General features: G+C 66.7%; 1 protein-coding gene across 1 annotated transcript; it reads right to left on the minus strand.

Moving 5' to 3' along the window:
• Window positions 1-465: 465 nt before the first annotated feature.
• On the minus strand, window positions 466-13,391 carry LOC128897920 (START domain-containing protein 10-like). The gene is made up of 6 exons (XM_054168403.1): window positions 13,182-13,391; window positions 6,444-6,591; window positions 5,173-5,276; window positions 3,871-3,988; window positions 3,322-3,374; window positions 466-678 (listed from the first exon to the last, which is right to left on the minus strand). The coding sequence occupies exons 1-6, from the start codon at window positions 13,344-13,346 to the stop codon at window positions 466-468; spliced, it is 801 nt and encodes a 266-aa protein (XP_054024378.1). The 5' UTR covers window positions 13,347-13,391.
• Window positions 13,392-14,433: the final 1,042 nt, after the last annotated feature.

Consider the following 14,433-nt stretch of genomic DNA (forward strand, 5'->3'; position numbering starts at 1 on the left):
AGAAGGAGGAGAAGAAGGAGGAGGAAGAGGAGGAGGAGAAGAAGGAGGAGGAGAAGAAGGAGGAGGAGAAGAAGAAGGAGGAGAGGAAGGAGGAGAAGAAGGAGGAAAAGGAGGAGGAAGAGGAGGAGGAGAAGAAGAAGGAGGAGGAAGAGATTGAGGAGGAGGAGTTTGAGGAGGAAGAGGTTGAGGAGGAGGAGGAAGAGGAGGAGGGGTCAGTGGAGAAGAAGGAGAAGAGGGAGGAGTCAAGAGGAGGAGGAGGAAGAAGAGGAGGATGGGGAGGATTAGGAGGATTAGGAGGAGGGGTGAGAGGAGGAGGAGGAGCGGTGAGAGGAGGAGGAGGGGTGAGAAGAGGAGGGGTGAGAGGAGGAGGAGGGGTGAGAAGAGGAGGGGTGGGAGCAAACCGCCCCCGTGAGTGCTTCGGGTGCCAACCCCGTGCGGCCGAGCGGTGCCGTGGGGGGGTCGGGGTCAGGGCTCGTGGTCAGCGGTGCCCAGGGGCTCCTCGGGCAGCCCTGCCTCGTCCAGGCGCTCCAGGGAGTCTGCGTGCTGCAGGGAGAGCTCTGCCAGGCTGAGGCTGGGCAGGGAGCTCTGCTCGGGGTACACCCAGGGCTTGTAGCCAGGCTGGTGCTGGCGCTTCCACGCCGGGTACTGCAGCCCCGCCTGGTGCAGCCTCTTCATGGCCTGCGGGCACAGCACCGCGGGCACAGCCTGGGCACAGCACCGCGGGCACAGCGCGGGGACACCTCGGGGACAGCTCGGGAACAGCTCAGGCACACCTCAGGCACACCTCAGGCACAGCTCAGGCACACCTCAGGCACACATTGGGCACAGCTCAGGAAGAGCTCAGGCACACCTTGGGCACACCCCGGGTACACCTCATGCACACCTCATGCACACCTGAGGCACAGCTCAGGCACAGCTCGGGCACAGCTCAGGCACAGCTGAGGCACAGCTGAGGCACAGCTCGGGCACAGCTCAGGCACACCTCAGGCACACCTCAGGCACAGCTCAGGCACAGCTCAGGCACAGCTCAGGCACTCCTCGGGCACAGCTCAGGCACAGCTCGGGCACAGCTCAGCCACAGCTCAGGCACAGCTCAGGCACAGCTCAGGCACACCTCAGGCACAGCTCAGGCACACCTCAGGCACAGCTCAGGCACACCTCGGGCACAGCTCAGCCACAGCTCAGGCACAGCTCGGGCACAGCTCAGGCACACCTCAGGCACAGCTCAGGCACAGCTCAGGCACACCTCGGGCACAGCTCAGGCACACCTCAGGCACACCTCAGGCACAGCTCAGGCACACCTCGGGCACACCTCAGGCACAGCTCGGGCACAGCTCAGGCACAGCTCAGGCACACCTCAGGCACAGCTCGGGCACAGCTCAGGCACAGCTCGGGCACAGCTCAGGCACACCTCAGGCACAGCTCGGGCACAGCTCAGGCACAGCTCGGGCACAGCTCAGCCACAGCTCAGGCACAGCTCAGGCACAGCTCAGGCACACCTCAGGCACAGCTCGGGCACAGCTCAGGCACAGCTCAGGCACACCTCAGGCACAGCTGAGGCACACCTCAGGCACAGCTCAGGCACACTTCAGGCACAGCTCAAGCACACCTCAGGCACAGCTCAGGCACAGCTCAGGCACAGCTCAGGCACAGCTCAGCCACAGCTCAGGCACACCTCAGGCACAGCTCAGGCACACCTCAGGCACACCTCAGGCACAGCTCAGGCACACCTCGGGCACAGCTCAGGCACACCTCAGGCACACCTCAGGCACAGCTCAGGCACACCTCAGGCACAGCTCGGGCACAGCTCAGGCACAGCTCGGGCACAGCTCAGCCACAGCTCAGGCACAGCTCAGGCACACCTCAGGCACAGCTCGGGCACAGCTCAGGCACAGCTCAGGCACACCTCAGGCACAGCTCGGGCACAGCTCAGGCACAGCTCGGGCACAGCTCAGGCACAGCTCAGGCACAGCTCGGGCACAGCTCAGGCACAGCTCAGGCACAGCTCGGGCACAGCTCAGGCACACCTCAGGCACAGCTCAGGCACACCTCAGGCACAGCTCAGGCACACCTCAGGCACAGCTCGGGCACAGCTCAGGCACACCTCGGGCACAGCTCAGGCACACCTCAGGCACACCTCAGGCACACCTCAGGCACAGCTCAGGCACACCTCAGGCACAGCTCGGGCACAGCTCAGGCACAGCTCAGGCACACCTCAGGCACAGCTCAGGCACACCTCAGGCACACCTCAGGCACAGCTCAGGCACACCTCGGGCACAGCTCAGGCACACCTCAGGCACACCTCAGGCACAGCTCAGGCACACCTCAGGCACAGCTCGGGCACAGCTCAGGCACAGCTCGGGCACAGCTCAGCCACAGCTCAGGCACAGCTCAGGCACACCTCAGGCACAGCTCGGGCACAGCTCAGGCACAGCTCAGGCACACCTCAGGCACAGCTCGGGCACAGCTCGGGCACAGCTCAGGCACAGCTCGGGCACAGCTCAGGCACAGCTCAGGCACAGCTCGGGCACAGCTCAGGCACAGCTCGGGCACAGCTCGGGCACAGCTCAGGCACACCTCAGGCACAGCTCAGGCACACCTCAGGCACAGCTCAGGCACACCTCAGGCACAGCTCGGGCACAGCTCAGGCACACCTCAGGCACACCTTGGGCACAGCTGAGGCACAGCTCAGGCACACCTCGGGCACACCTCCCTGCCCCTCCCCCCCGTGGGGTGGGCACAGCTCCCTGAGGCCTCCCCCTGAGCCCGCAGTGTTTTTGGGGGCATCTGGAGGGGCTGGGGCATGGCTGGGACCACTCTGACCCAGGGTGTGCCAGGGCATCATCCTGGGGCACCCAGCTCCCAGCCTGCAGGTCCTGGGGCACCCAGCACCCATCCTGTGATCCCTGGGGCACCCAGCACACACCCTTCAAGCCCTGGGGCACCTAGCATGCACCCTGTGATCCCTGGGGCACCCAGCACCCATCCTGTGATCCCTGGGGCACCCAGCACACACCCTTCAAGCCCTGGGGCACCTAGCATGCACCCTGTGATCCCTGGGGCACCCAGCACCCATCCTGTGATCCCTGGGGCACCCAGCACCCACCCTTCAAGCCCTGGGGCACCTAGCATGCACCCTGTGATCCCTGGAGCACCCAGCATGCACCCTGTGACCCCTGGGGCACCCAGCACCCACCCTTCAAGCCCTGGAGCACCCAGCATGCACCTTGTGACCCCTGGGGCACCCTCAGGGGCAGCTTTGGGGCACCCAGCACCCCTGCCACCCGTGTCCCCCCCACTCTGGGCACCCTCCCTGCTTACCTTGGGTGCCACAAACTGGGAGACTCTGTTCACCACCCACTTTGGCAGCGACCCTGCAAGACCCCCCCAGAGCTCCAGCACCTGGCCCGCCCCAGAGGGCCCCCCCAGGAGCCTCCAGCCTTCAGCCTGAGCCTCCCCAGGGGGGCGCTGCTGGCACCCCCTGGCCAGAGGGGGCAGAGGGCCTCCTCCTTCCTTGGCTCGCCCCCGCTCCGGGGCACCCAATGCAGCCGGCTGGGAGGGAGCCCCCGAGGGCCTCCTGCCCACCCCCCCCCGAGGGCAGCAGGGACCCCTGCAGCTGGCTCAGGCTGCTGAGGGCCACATCCACCCTGACCCTGGGATGGAGACTCCGCCACCTGCCTGGGCAGCCCACCCCGCTGCCTCCCCACCCCCTCCCTCCCCAGGGCCTTCCTCCTGCTGGCCAACCTAACCTCCCCCCCTGCTCCACCTGGGGGCCTCCAGGGGGTGAGCTGGGGGGGGTGGGGGGGGTCCCAAGGGTGCCAGCCCCGAGCAGGGCCAGGCTGCCAGGCTGCCCTCTGGCCGGGCACTCACCACGAGGGTCCACCTGGGTGAGGTAATAGAGGACACAGCCCCTGGCACCGTTGGCCTTGACCAGGTAACCTGTCTGCAGGGACACAGCCCTCACAAAGTCCTTCCTGGGGGGATACTTCTGCAGGAAGGGAATCAGGGAGTCAGGAAGAGGCTGGGGGAGGCCTCTGGGATCACCCAACCCAACCCCCCCCCCCCCCCCCCAATGGCCACCAAGCCATGGCCCCAGGTGCCATGGCCACAGGGTTCCTGAGCACCTCCGGCCATGGGGACTCCACCACCTCCCTGGGCAGCCTGGGCCAGTCCCTGACCACCCTGGCAGCACAGAGATTGTTCCTCCTCCCCACCCTGAGCCTCCCCTGGCACAATTCCAGGCCATTGCCTCTCCCTCTGGCACCCGATGCCCAGCTCCCACCTGGCTCCAGCCTCCTCTCAGGGAGCTGCAGAGAGCAATGAGGTCTCCCTCAGCCTCCTCTTCCCCAGGCTCAACCCCCCCAGCTCCCTCAGCTGCTCCTCCCCAGCCCTCTTCTCCAGACCCTTCCCCACCTTGGTTGCCCTTCCCTGGCCCTGCTCCAGCTCCTCAGTGCCCTTCTTGGAGTGAGGAGCCCAAAGCTGACCCCAGCCCTCGAGCTGTGGCCTCTTCTTCTCCAGGCTCAACACCCCCAGGCCCCTCAGCTGCTCCTCCCCAGCCCTGGAGCCAATGCAGGAAGCAGCTGAAGGATGCTCAGCTGCAGGACCACCATGCAGAGGTGGAGAGGCACAGCTGGGGTGACAGCTGGGGGGGTGTGGGGACAGCCCCTGCCCTGGGAACTGGGGTGACAGCTGGGGGGCTGTGGGGACAGCCCCAGCCCTGGGAGCTGGGGTGACAGCTGGGGGGCTGTTGGGACAGCCCCAGCCCTGGAGTGGCATCTGGCCTGCTGGTGCCAGGGTGGGCAGTGCTGGAGGGGCTGCAGGGGGAGGCTCTCCTGAGCCTTGCCAAGGAAGCCGAGCTGGAGCTGGGGGGGCTCCACCCCACCGCCTAACTATGCTGCCGGTGCCCCCAGAGCTGCACCGGGCAGGTCCCTGTGGGCATCCCCCAGCTGGGGGGGGGGTGGTGGCGGAGGGGGCACGGGGGACATCCCCCTCCCCAAGCCCCTCCCCCGGCTCGGTTGCCCCTCCCTGGCCACTCCCCAGCCCCTCCAAGGTCCTTGCTTACAGCCGGCGCTTGCCCACCTCGGAGGCTGCCCGCGCCGCCGCCCAGCCCGAGCCGTGCCAGCCGTGTGCCCGGGCAGGGGCAGGCAGGGCCGCTGCCAGCCCGGGGCTCACCGGGTGCTTGACGCTGTAGTTGAGGATGATGAAGTCGTCGTCCAGGGGCAGCCAGGAGCGCAGGGTGACGAAGTCTCTGTTCTTCAGGGGGCTTGGGCACTTCCCTGGGGGGGGGGGGACGGCCCCGAGCCCGATGCCCATCGGGGCACACTGGGGAGGGCAGGGAGGGAGGGAGGGGGTGCCCTGGGAGTGCCGGGGCATGCCCAGGGGGTGCCGAGGAGGGGGGCAGGGACGACTGGGGGGTGCCAAGGGGTGCCGGAGGGTTCCCAGTGGGTGCTTGGGAGGTGCCCATGGGCGGCTGAGGGGGTGTCGGGGGGTGCCCAGGAGGGGTTGGGGGGTGCTAGGGGGTGCCTTGGGAGTGCGGGGAGGGGTGCCCAGGGGGGAGCTCAAGGGGGTCGGGGGGTGCTGGGGGGTGCCCAGGGGAGTCTGGCGGGCGCCGGGGGGTGCCCAGGGGAGGCTGCGGGATATGCGGGGTGCCCAGAAGGGGTTGGGAGGTGCTAGGGGGTGCCTTGGGAGTGCGGGGAGGGGTGCCCAGGGGGGAGCTCAAGGGGGTCGGGGGGTGCCCAGGGGAGGCTGGGGGATATGCGGGGTGCCCAGAAGGGGTTGGGGGGTGCCCAGGGGAGTCTGGGCGGCATTGGGGAGTGCCGAGGAGGGGTTGGGGGATGTCGGGGGGTGCCCAGAAGGGGTTGGGGGGTGCTAGGGGGTGCCTTGGGAGTGCGGGAAGGGGTGCCCAGGGGGGAGCTCATGGGGGTCGGGGGATGCCCAGGGGAGGCTGGCGGGTGCCGGGGGGTGGGCAGTGGGGGCTGGAGGGTGCCGGGGGGTGCCCTGGGAGTGCCGGGGGGTGGCCAGTGGGAGCTGGGGGGTGCCGGGGGTGCCCTGGGAGTGCCGGGGGGTGGCCAGTGGGGGCTGGGGGGTGGCGGGGGGTGCCCTGGGAGTGCCAGGGGGTGGGCAGTGGGGGCTGGGGGGTGGCGGGGGGTGCCCTGGGAGTGCCAGGGGGTGGGCAGTGGGGGCTGGAGGGTGCCGGGGGGTGCCCTGGGAGTGCCGGGGGGTGGGCAGTGGGGGCTGAGGGGTGCCGGGGGGTGGCCAGGCAGGGCTTGGGGGTGCCGAGGGGTATCCTGGGGCTGCCGGAGGGTGCCGCGGGGGTGCTGGGGGGTGCCGGGGGGTGCCCAGGCAGGGCTGGGGGGTGCCGAGGGGTAGGTATCCTGGGGCTGCCGGAGGGTGCCGCGGGGGGCCTGGGGGCTGTCGGGGGCTGCCATCGGGGGGATGCTCACAGGAGTAGTAGCCCACGTCGGCGTTGACGGTGAGGCGGCCGATGTCGTGCGTCTCGATCATGTTGGAGTCCCACTTGCTGCGGTAGTGAGAGTCGTGCAGCACGTCGTACAGCGTCTCGGCAGCCACATCCTTGCAGCACAGGCGGGTCTGGAGGGGAGGGCACACGGGCAGAGGGTCTCAGCAGGGCCAGCCTGGCAGCAGAGGTGAGGCTGGGGGAGGGGCACACAGGGAGAGGGTCTCAGCAGGGCCAGCCTGGCAGCAGAGGTGAGGCTGGGGGAGAGGGACACAGGGAGGGGGTCTCAGCAGGGCCAGCCTGGCAGCAGAGGTGAGGCTGGGGGACACAGGGAGAGGGTCTCAGCAGGGCCAGCCTGGCAGCAGAGGTGAGGCTGGGGCAGGGGGACACAGGGAGAGGGTCTCAGCAGGGCCAGCCTGGCAGCAGAGGTGAGGCTGGGGGAGAGGGACACAGGGAGGGGGTCTCAGCAGGGCCAGCCTGGCAGCAGAGGTGAGGCTGGGGGACACAGGGAGAGGGTCTCAGCAGGGCCAGCCTGGCAGCAGAGGTGAGGCTGGGGCAGGGGGACACAGGGAGAGGGTCTCAGCAGGGCCAGCCTGGCAGCAGAGGTGAGGCTGGGGCAGGGGGACACAGGGAGAGGGTCTCAGCAGGGCCAGCCTGGCAGCAGAGGTGAGGCTGGGGGAGGGGCACACAGGGAGAGGGTCTCAGCAGGGCCAGCCTGGCAGCAGAGGTGAGGCTGGGGCAGGGGGATACAGGGAGGGGGTCTCAGCAGGGCCAGCCTGGCAGCAGAGGTGAGGCTGGGGCAGGGGGATACAGGGAGGGGGTCTCAGCAGGGCCAGCCTGGCAGCAGAGGTGAGGCTGGGGCAGGGGGACACAGGGAGGGGGTCTCAGCAGGGCCAGCCTGGCAGCAGAGGTGAGGCTGGGGCAGGGGGATACAGGGAGAGGGTCTCAGCAGGGCCAGCCTGGCAGCAGAGGTGAGGCTGGGGGAGGGGGACACAGGGAGAGGGTCTCAGCAGGGACTTGTGCAGGGAGCTGTGCCCATCAGGCAGTGAGGACTTTAGGTTCACAGATTCACAGCAGGGGCTGGGTTGGAAGGGACCCCAAAGCTCATCCAGCTCCAGCCCCCTGCCATGGGCAGGGACACCTCCCACCAGCCCAGGCTGCCCAGGGCCTCATCCAGCCTGGCCTGGAACACCTCCAGGCAGGGGGCAGCCACCTGGGCAGCCTGTGCCAGTGTCTCCCCAGCCTCACTGGGAAGAGTTTCTTCCTCCTCTCCAGTCTCAGTCTCCCCTCTCCCAGCTCCCAGCCATTCCCTCTCCTCCTGTCCCTGCTGGCCCAGGTTGGTGCCATGCCCTCATGCTGCTATGGAGCCAGGGCCAGGTGTGCCATGGAGGATCCATGCCCCTGCTTCAGGACAGCCCAGGTGGAGCCAGCAGCCCTGCTGCCAGCTTGCAGTGCAAAGGCAGGAGGGCAGCAGTGGGTACAAGGACCTCGTGCCCTCAGGTAGAGCTGCCTGGTGGCTGGTGGATGAGGAGGGGGCTGCAGCCCTCCTTTTGTGCCTACCAGCAGAGGAGACTTCATGGAATCATGGAAGGGTTTGGGTTGGGGTCATGGAATCATGGAAGGGTTTGGGTTGGGGTCAGAGAGTCATGGAAGGGTTTGGGTTGGGGTCAGGGAATCATGGAAGGGTTTGGGTTGGGGTCAGGGAATCATGGAAGGGTTTGGGCTGGGGTCATGGAATCATGGAGGGGTTTGGGTTGGGGTCAGGGAATCATGGAAGGGTTTGGGCTGGGGTCAGAGAGTCATGGAAGGGTTTGGGCTGGGGTCAGGGAATCATGGAAGGGTTTGGGTTGGGGTCATGGAATCATGGAAGGGTTTGGGCTGGGGTCAGAGAATCATGGAAGGGTTTGGGTTGGGGTCAGAGAGTCATGGAAGGGTTTGGGCTGGGGTCATAGAATCATGGAAGGATTTGGGGTTATGGAATCATGGAGGGGTTTAGGTAGGGATCACAGAGCTGTGGAATGGTTTGGGGTGGGATCATAGAACCATGGAATGGTTTGGGTTGGTTGGGAGGATGGAATCATAGAATCACCAATCCACAGCCCCAAATCCACAAGCCCAATCCACAGCCCACAGCCCAAATCTCCAGTCCACACTTCCCAATCCACAGCTCCAATCCACACTCCACAACCCCCAACCCAAATCTCCAGTCCACAACTCCCTTCCCCCTGGCTGAGCCCAGAGGCTTCTCCTGTGATCCCCCCAAGCCTTCTGTGTCAGCAGGCTTGGCAGCAGCAGCAGGGGGGTAGCAGCTCCTGATGCTGGAGCTCAGACCTTCCAGCACCCTCACACCCAAGAAATTTCTCCTTCTGTTCAGATGGAGCCTCCTGGGTGCCAGTTTGTGCCCCTTGCCCCTCGCCCTGTCCCTGGGCACCGCTGACAAGAGCCTGGCCCCATGCCCTCACCCCCTGCTCCTCCAGCACCGTGCAAGGGGATGCTCCTGCCCTGCCCTGCTGCTCCTGGGTGCAGGGTGGGGGTGGTTGGTGTGGGCCTGGCTGTAACTGGAGCTGTGGAGCTGCTGGCCAAGGCAGGGAGTGCATTATTGATGCAGGCACCCGGGGATGCCAGCCGCTGCTCTTTAGAGGCTCTGCATCTTTGATGAGCTGGGCAGCAGGGCCCTGTCACTGGAGATGGCCCTGCTGAAGGTGGGGGCAGGTCCCAGCAATCTCAGGCAAGCTGTCCCCTGCTGGCCTGGTTTGTGGCCAGCCTGCTGAAGTCATGCCCAGGCCAGGCTTGGAGCTGTGATGCACTCCCAAGGGCACCGTGGAGGAGCCCAACCCCACCCAACCCCACCCAACCCAACCCAACCCAACCCAACCCAACCCAACCCAACCCAACCCAACCCAACCCAACCCCTTCCTCCTGCTCCTTCTTCCCAGCCAAGCACTCCCAGATGGGGCTGAAGCTGCTGCTGCTGCTGCTGCTGGAGGGTGAAGGTTGTCTGCAGCTGGAGGTGGTCCTCCTGGAAGCCCTGGGGGCCAGCACAGGCTTTGCCCCACTGCAGCCTGAGCACCGTCAGCCCTCTGCAGGCACACAGGAATGGAGGTGGCCAGCTGGGGCAGAGCCCAAACCCAGGCTGTCCACAGGGAATTCTGGTGGAGCAAATCCCAAGCTCCAGCTTCCCAGGGACCCCTCAGGTTCCACCTGCCCCGTGGGGGAACTGGGGCTCTCCTGGCCTCCAGCCCCAACCTGTCCACCTCAACCCTTCCACACAGCCTGGGATCCTCCACCCCCTGTTTTGGGAAGGCTCCCTGGGCAGTGCTGATCCCTGCACCCTGCCCAGGCCCTCTCCAGAGCAGGGAAAAGCCACAGGGAGGAGGCACTGAGCCAGGCTGGCTGTGATGGTCCTCAGAGCCCCACTGCCCCCCACCCGGGGTCCCCTCTCTCCGAGGCCTCCCCTCTGCTGGGCTGAGTTTCCTTGAACTTGGTTGGACTTCAGGAGGTCCTTCCCAACCTGTGCAGGTGGAGCCAGGCAGCAGCTGTGCCTCCAGCACCTCAAATGCTCCCCACACCCCAGTGCTGCCCCAGGAACAGGCTGGCACCCAGCCCCTGGCCACCCTCTGGGCTCTGGGGTGCTGACCACCATGAGGGTGCTGGAGGCCTGGAGCAGGCTGCCCAGAGAGGCTGTGGAGCCTCCTTCTCTGGAGAGCTTCCAGCCCCCCCTGGGCCATTGTGCTCCTGGGCAGGCTGCTGTGGGGGGTGCTGATTCAGCAGGGGGTTGGGCTGGATCGGCTCCAGAGGCCTCTTCCCACCCTCACCCACACATCCCCTGCAAGCCTCCAGCTGAGCTGAGGTGGTTTGTGCCCTTGCAAGCACTCAGGGCCCCAGAGAGCCTCCTTAACCATGGCCCCTGGACCCTTTGCACCCAAGGCCTGGGTTTGGGTGATGCTCTGGGAGCCTGCACACCCCAAGGGGCAGAGGTGAAGGTGCAGAATGCAAAGCCACGATGGTGCCCTCAGAGAGACCCCAAAATAACAGGGCTGCAGGCACCCCCAGAGACCCCAGAGAGACCCCAAAGTTCCAGGGCTGCAGGCACCCCCAGAGCCCCTCAAGAGACCCCAAAGTTCCAGGGCTGCAGGGACCCCCAGAGCCCCTCAAGAGACCCCAAAATTCCAGGGCTGCAGGGACCCCCAGAGCCCCCAGAGAGACCCCAAAGTTCCAGGGCTGCAGGCACCCCCAGAGCCCCCAGAGAGACCCCAAAGTTCCAGGGCTGCAGGCACCCCCAGAGCCCCCAGAGGGACCCCAAAGTTCCAGGGCTGCAGGCACCCCCAGAGCCCCCAGAGAGACCCCAAAGTTCCAGGGCTGCAGGCACCCCCAGAGCCCCCAGTGGGACCCCAAAGTTCCAGGGCTGCAGGCACCCCCAGAGCCCCCAGAGGGACCCCAAAGTTCCAGGGCTGCAGGCACCCCAGAGCCCCCAGTGGGACCCCAAAGCCTTGGGGCTGCAGATCTCTGGGAGCTCAGGGACACAGCAGAGCCCCAGGGAGAGCAGAGCCCTGGTGCTGCAGGGAGCCCTGGGGCTCCAATGAGACCCAAAGGCCCAAAGCTTCTGGGCCCCCCCAGGGGCCTGGGGAGAACCCAGAGCCTTGGGGCTGCAGGGCCCCCAGGTGCCATGCACCAGCAGGGCTGAGGGGTGACCTGCTGGGGAGCAGCTCCATGGAGAAGGAGCTGGGAGTGCTGGGGGCCAAGTTCCCCATGAGCCAGCAGTGTGCCCTGCTCCCCAGGAAGGTCAGGAGTCTCTTGGGGTGCATCAGGAAGAGTGTGGCCAGCAGGGCAAGGGAGGTTCTCTTCCCCTTCTCTTCTGTCCTAGGGAGGCCACAGCTGGAGAACTGAGACCAGTTCAGGAGGGACTCCTCCTCTCCTTCTCTGGGGAGCTTCCATTGTGCTCCTGGGCAGGCTGCTGTGGGGGGTGCTGGTTCAGCAGGGGCTTGGGCTGGATCAGCTCCAGAGGCCCCTTCCAAGCCCTGGGGCTCTGGGATGCAAACACCTCAGCATCCTCCTCTGCAGTTCAGGTCTCCCCAGGATGGCAGTGAGGAGGCAGAGGGAAGCCTGCTCAAGCCCTCTCCCTGCAGGAGGCAGGCAGGCTGGCCAGGCAAGGCTGCTCCTTGGGAGGTCTCCACTTCTGCTTACCAACCCCGTGGGTCCTTCCAGCAGGATGTTCTCCATCACCTGCCCGGGACTGAGGTGGCAGAGCAGCAACCCACGGTGCCCTGCAGCATCCCTCTGGCCCTCTGGAAGGTGGATGTCACCTCTTCCCAGTCACCAGGGACCTCCTGTGGTCACCAGGACTCTTCACAAGGGCCAGGGCCAGACCCCTCAGCACCCCCAGGGGCATCCTGCCTGGGCTTGTGGACTTGTTCCTCCCCAGCTGGTTAAAGTTCTCCCTGACCCTAGTCCAGAAGCTCTTCCCTGGCTCATGGTGTCCTGCAGAGGTGTAGACCTCTGCAGAGTGCTGCTCCTCCTCCTCCTCCTCACCTTGGCCTTGCAGGGCCTCCATCCATGCCAGCAGTGCAACCCCAGCTCCTCCTCCTGTCCCCCCAGCTGCATCCTCTGCAGTTCAGGCACCCCAGAGAGGCTTCCAGTGGCTCTGTGCTCAGGAGAGGGGTGGAAGAGCCTTCCCTGCTGCACTGTACCCCTGATGCCTCCTCACCACCTCCCCACTCCTGCCCTGCTCTCCAGGGCAGCCAGCCCTTCCCTGACTCTGCTGGTTGACAGCTCTCTGAGCTTGGCTGGCCTGGAGGGAAGGTCCTCTGGCCCTCCTTGCTTAGGTGGATGCCATCCCTGCCCAGCACTCCTCACCCTCAGTGGGCAGGAGCACCCAAATCCTGCCCAGGACACCAGCCCTGGAGCCGAGCACTGCCCAGGCAGGATGCTCCCACCCAGGGCTCACCCCCTGACGGGGCTCCCATGCCCCTTGTAACCCCTCTTGGCGTACCCAGGGCCACCTGGCAGTGCCACTGGTGCCATGCAGCCAAGCACTGAGGTCTGATGAGCTGAGGGATGGTTGAACCTCACTGATCCTGCTGCAGAGCCAGGCCCTGGCGAGCCCCAAACCTCCTGGGGGGCTCCTAACCTCTGCAGGATGCATGTAGAGTGCAGGACACGAAGTGATGTACCCCAGGATGCTGTGGCCAGGAGAGGGGCAGCAGGGAGACATCCTCCCAACCTATCTCATGCCTTGGGGGGGGGGGGGGGGCTCCCAAGGAGGCCATCCCCATCCTATCAGCAATCTTAGGCCCTTCCTGCCTGCTTCTGCCCCCCTGCGAGGTGAGCCCAGAGGGGGGTGTGGGTGGGAAGCTGCAGGGGGGCACCTGGCAGGCTGAAAAGGCTAAAGCCACGGGGCAAGGAGTGAGAGCCCCGAGGAGCAGCTTGGCAAGCTGGGGAAGTTACCTCTGAGGATGCTTTCTGAGGGGGCTAGAAACGGCCCCCCGGGCAGGCTGGAGCAGGCTGGGCACCAGCAGGCTGGGCACCTGCAGGCTGGGCCAGCCCGGCAGGGGCAGGGCAGGGCAGGGGAGGGCAGGGGCAGGGCAGGGGCAGGGCAGGGGCAGGGCAGGGCAGGGGCAGGGCAGGGCAGGGGCAGGGGCAGGGGCAGGGGCAGGGGCAGGGGCAGGGGCAGGGGCAGGGGCAGGGGCAGGGTGGGCGGTCCTGCAAGCCGCAGGCTTCTCCTTACCTTGATTTTCTGGACGGCGCAGCTCTCCTCCTGGCCCTGACTCCAGACCGTGATGCCAGCCTTGTTGTAGCGGCAGTGCCAGCCCTCCGGGCTCTCGCACTGAGCCCTGAAGGAGCTGAAGTCGGAGTCATCCGGGATGTAAACCATCTCCCCTCCTCTGGACATGGGGGCCGGGCGGCTGGGGCCGGGCTCCGTCCTGCCTCACCCCGCGGGGACCCTCCCTTGCCCTTCAGCCCTGCCTGGCGCAGCTCACATCATCCTCCCTCCCTCCCTCCCTCCCTCCCTCCTTTCCTTCCCCTGCCTCGCTCCCTCAGCCCCTGGCCCCGCGGTGGGCACAGGGCGGTGGGCAGGGAGCTGGGCGCCCCGCGGCGCGCCGGGGGGCGAGAAGGCTCCGTGCCCGCAGTGGCTCCGGCAGCTGCCGCCGGCTCAGATGGCTTCTCCTGCTGGCTCCCCAGCATCACATTTCTCTCCGGCTGCTTGGCAGCTCCTCAATTATTCAGCAGGTAGCGGGGAGCAGGTGGCTCAGCTTGCAGGGCCAAGCTGCCGCCGGGCCCCCCCCCACCCCGGCCAACCTTCCCCCCCCGGCTCCCCGCCCAAGGACCTTCCGGCCCTGGAGCTCCCCTCTCTGAAGCTCTGGCAATCTCTGTGCCTGACTTTGCAGCAGCAGCAGCTCGCTGGAGGCATCAGCTGATCCTCTAAGCGGGAGCAGCAGCCTGGATGGGCTTCAGCAGCAGCAGGATGCAGGTCACAGCAGGTCCTGGCACGGCAAGGAGGAAGCCATGGTCCAGAGCACAGGAGCAGGGCTGCCAAGGTGCCCAGGATCAGTGGGGATGGGCTCAGGAGGAAGCCATGGTCCAGAGCACAGGAGCAGGGCTGCCAAGGTGCCCAGGATCAGTGGGGGTGGGCTCAGGAGGAAGCCATGGTGGTCCAGAGTACAGGAGCAGGGCTGCCAAGGTGCCCAGGATCAGTGGGGGTAGGCTCAGGAGGAAGCCATGGCCCAGAGCACAGGAGCAGGGCTGCCAAGGTGCCCAGGATCAGTGGGGGTGGGCTCAGGAGGAAGCCATGGCCCAGAGCACAGGAGCAGGGCTGCCAAGGTGCCCAGGATCAGTGGGGATGGGCTCAGGAGGAAGCCATGGTCCAGAGCACAGGAGCAGGGCTGCCAAGGTGCCCAGGATCAGTGGGGATGGGCTCAGGAGGAAGCCATGGTCCAGAGCACAGGAGCAGGGCTGCCAAGGTGCCCAGGATCAGTGGG

Source organism: Dryobates pubescens, chromosome 16, assembly GCF_014839835.1.
Source record: "Dryobates pubescens isolate bDryPub1 chromosome 16, bDryPub1.pri, whole genome shotgun sequence".
In the NCBI taxonomy this organism is placed as follows: Eukaryota; Metazoa; Chordata; class Aves; order Piciformes; family Picidae; genus Dryobates; species Dryobates pubescens.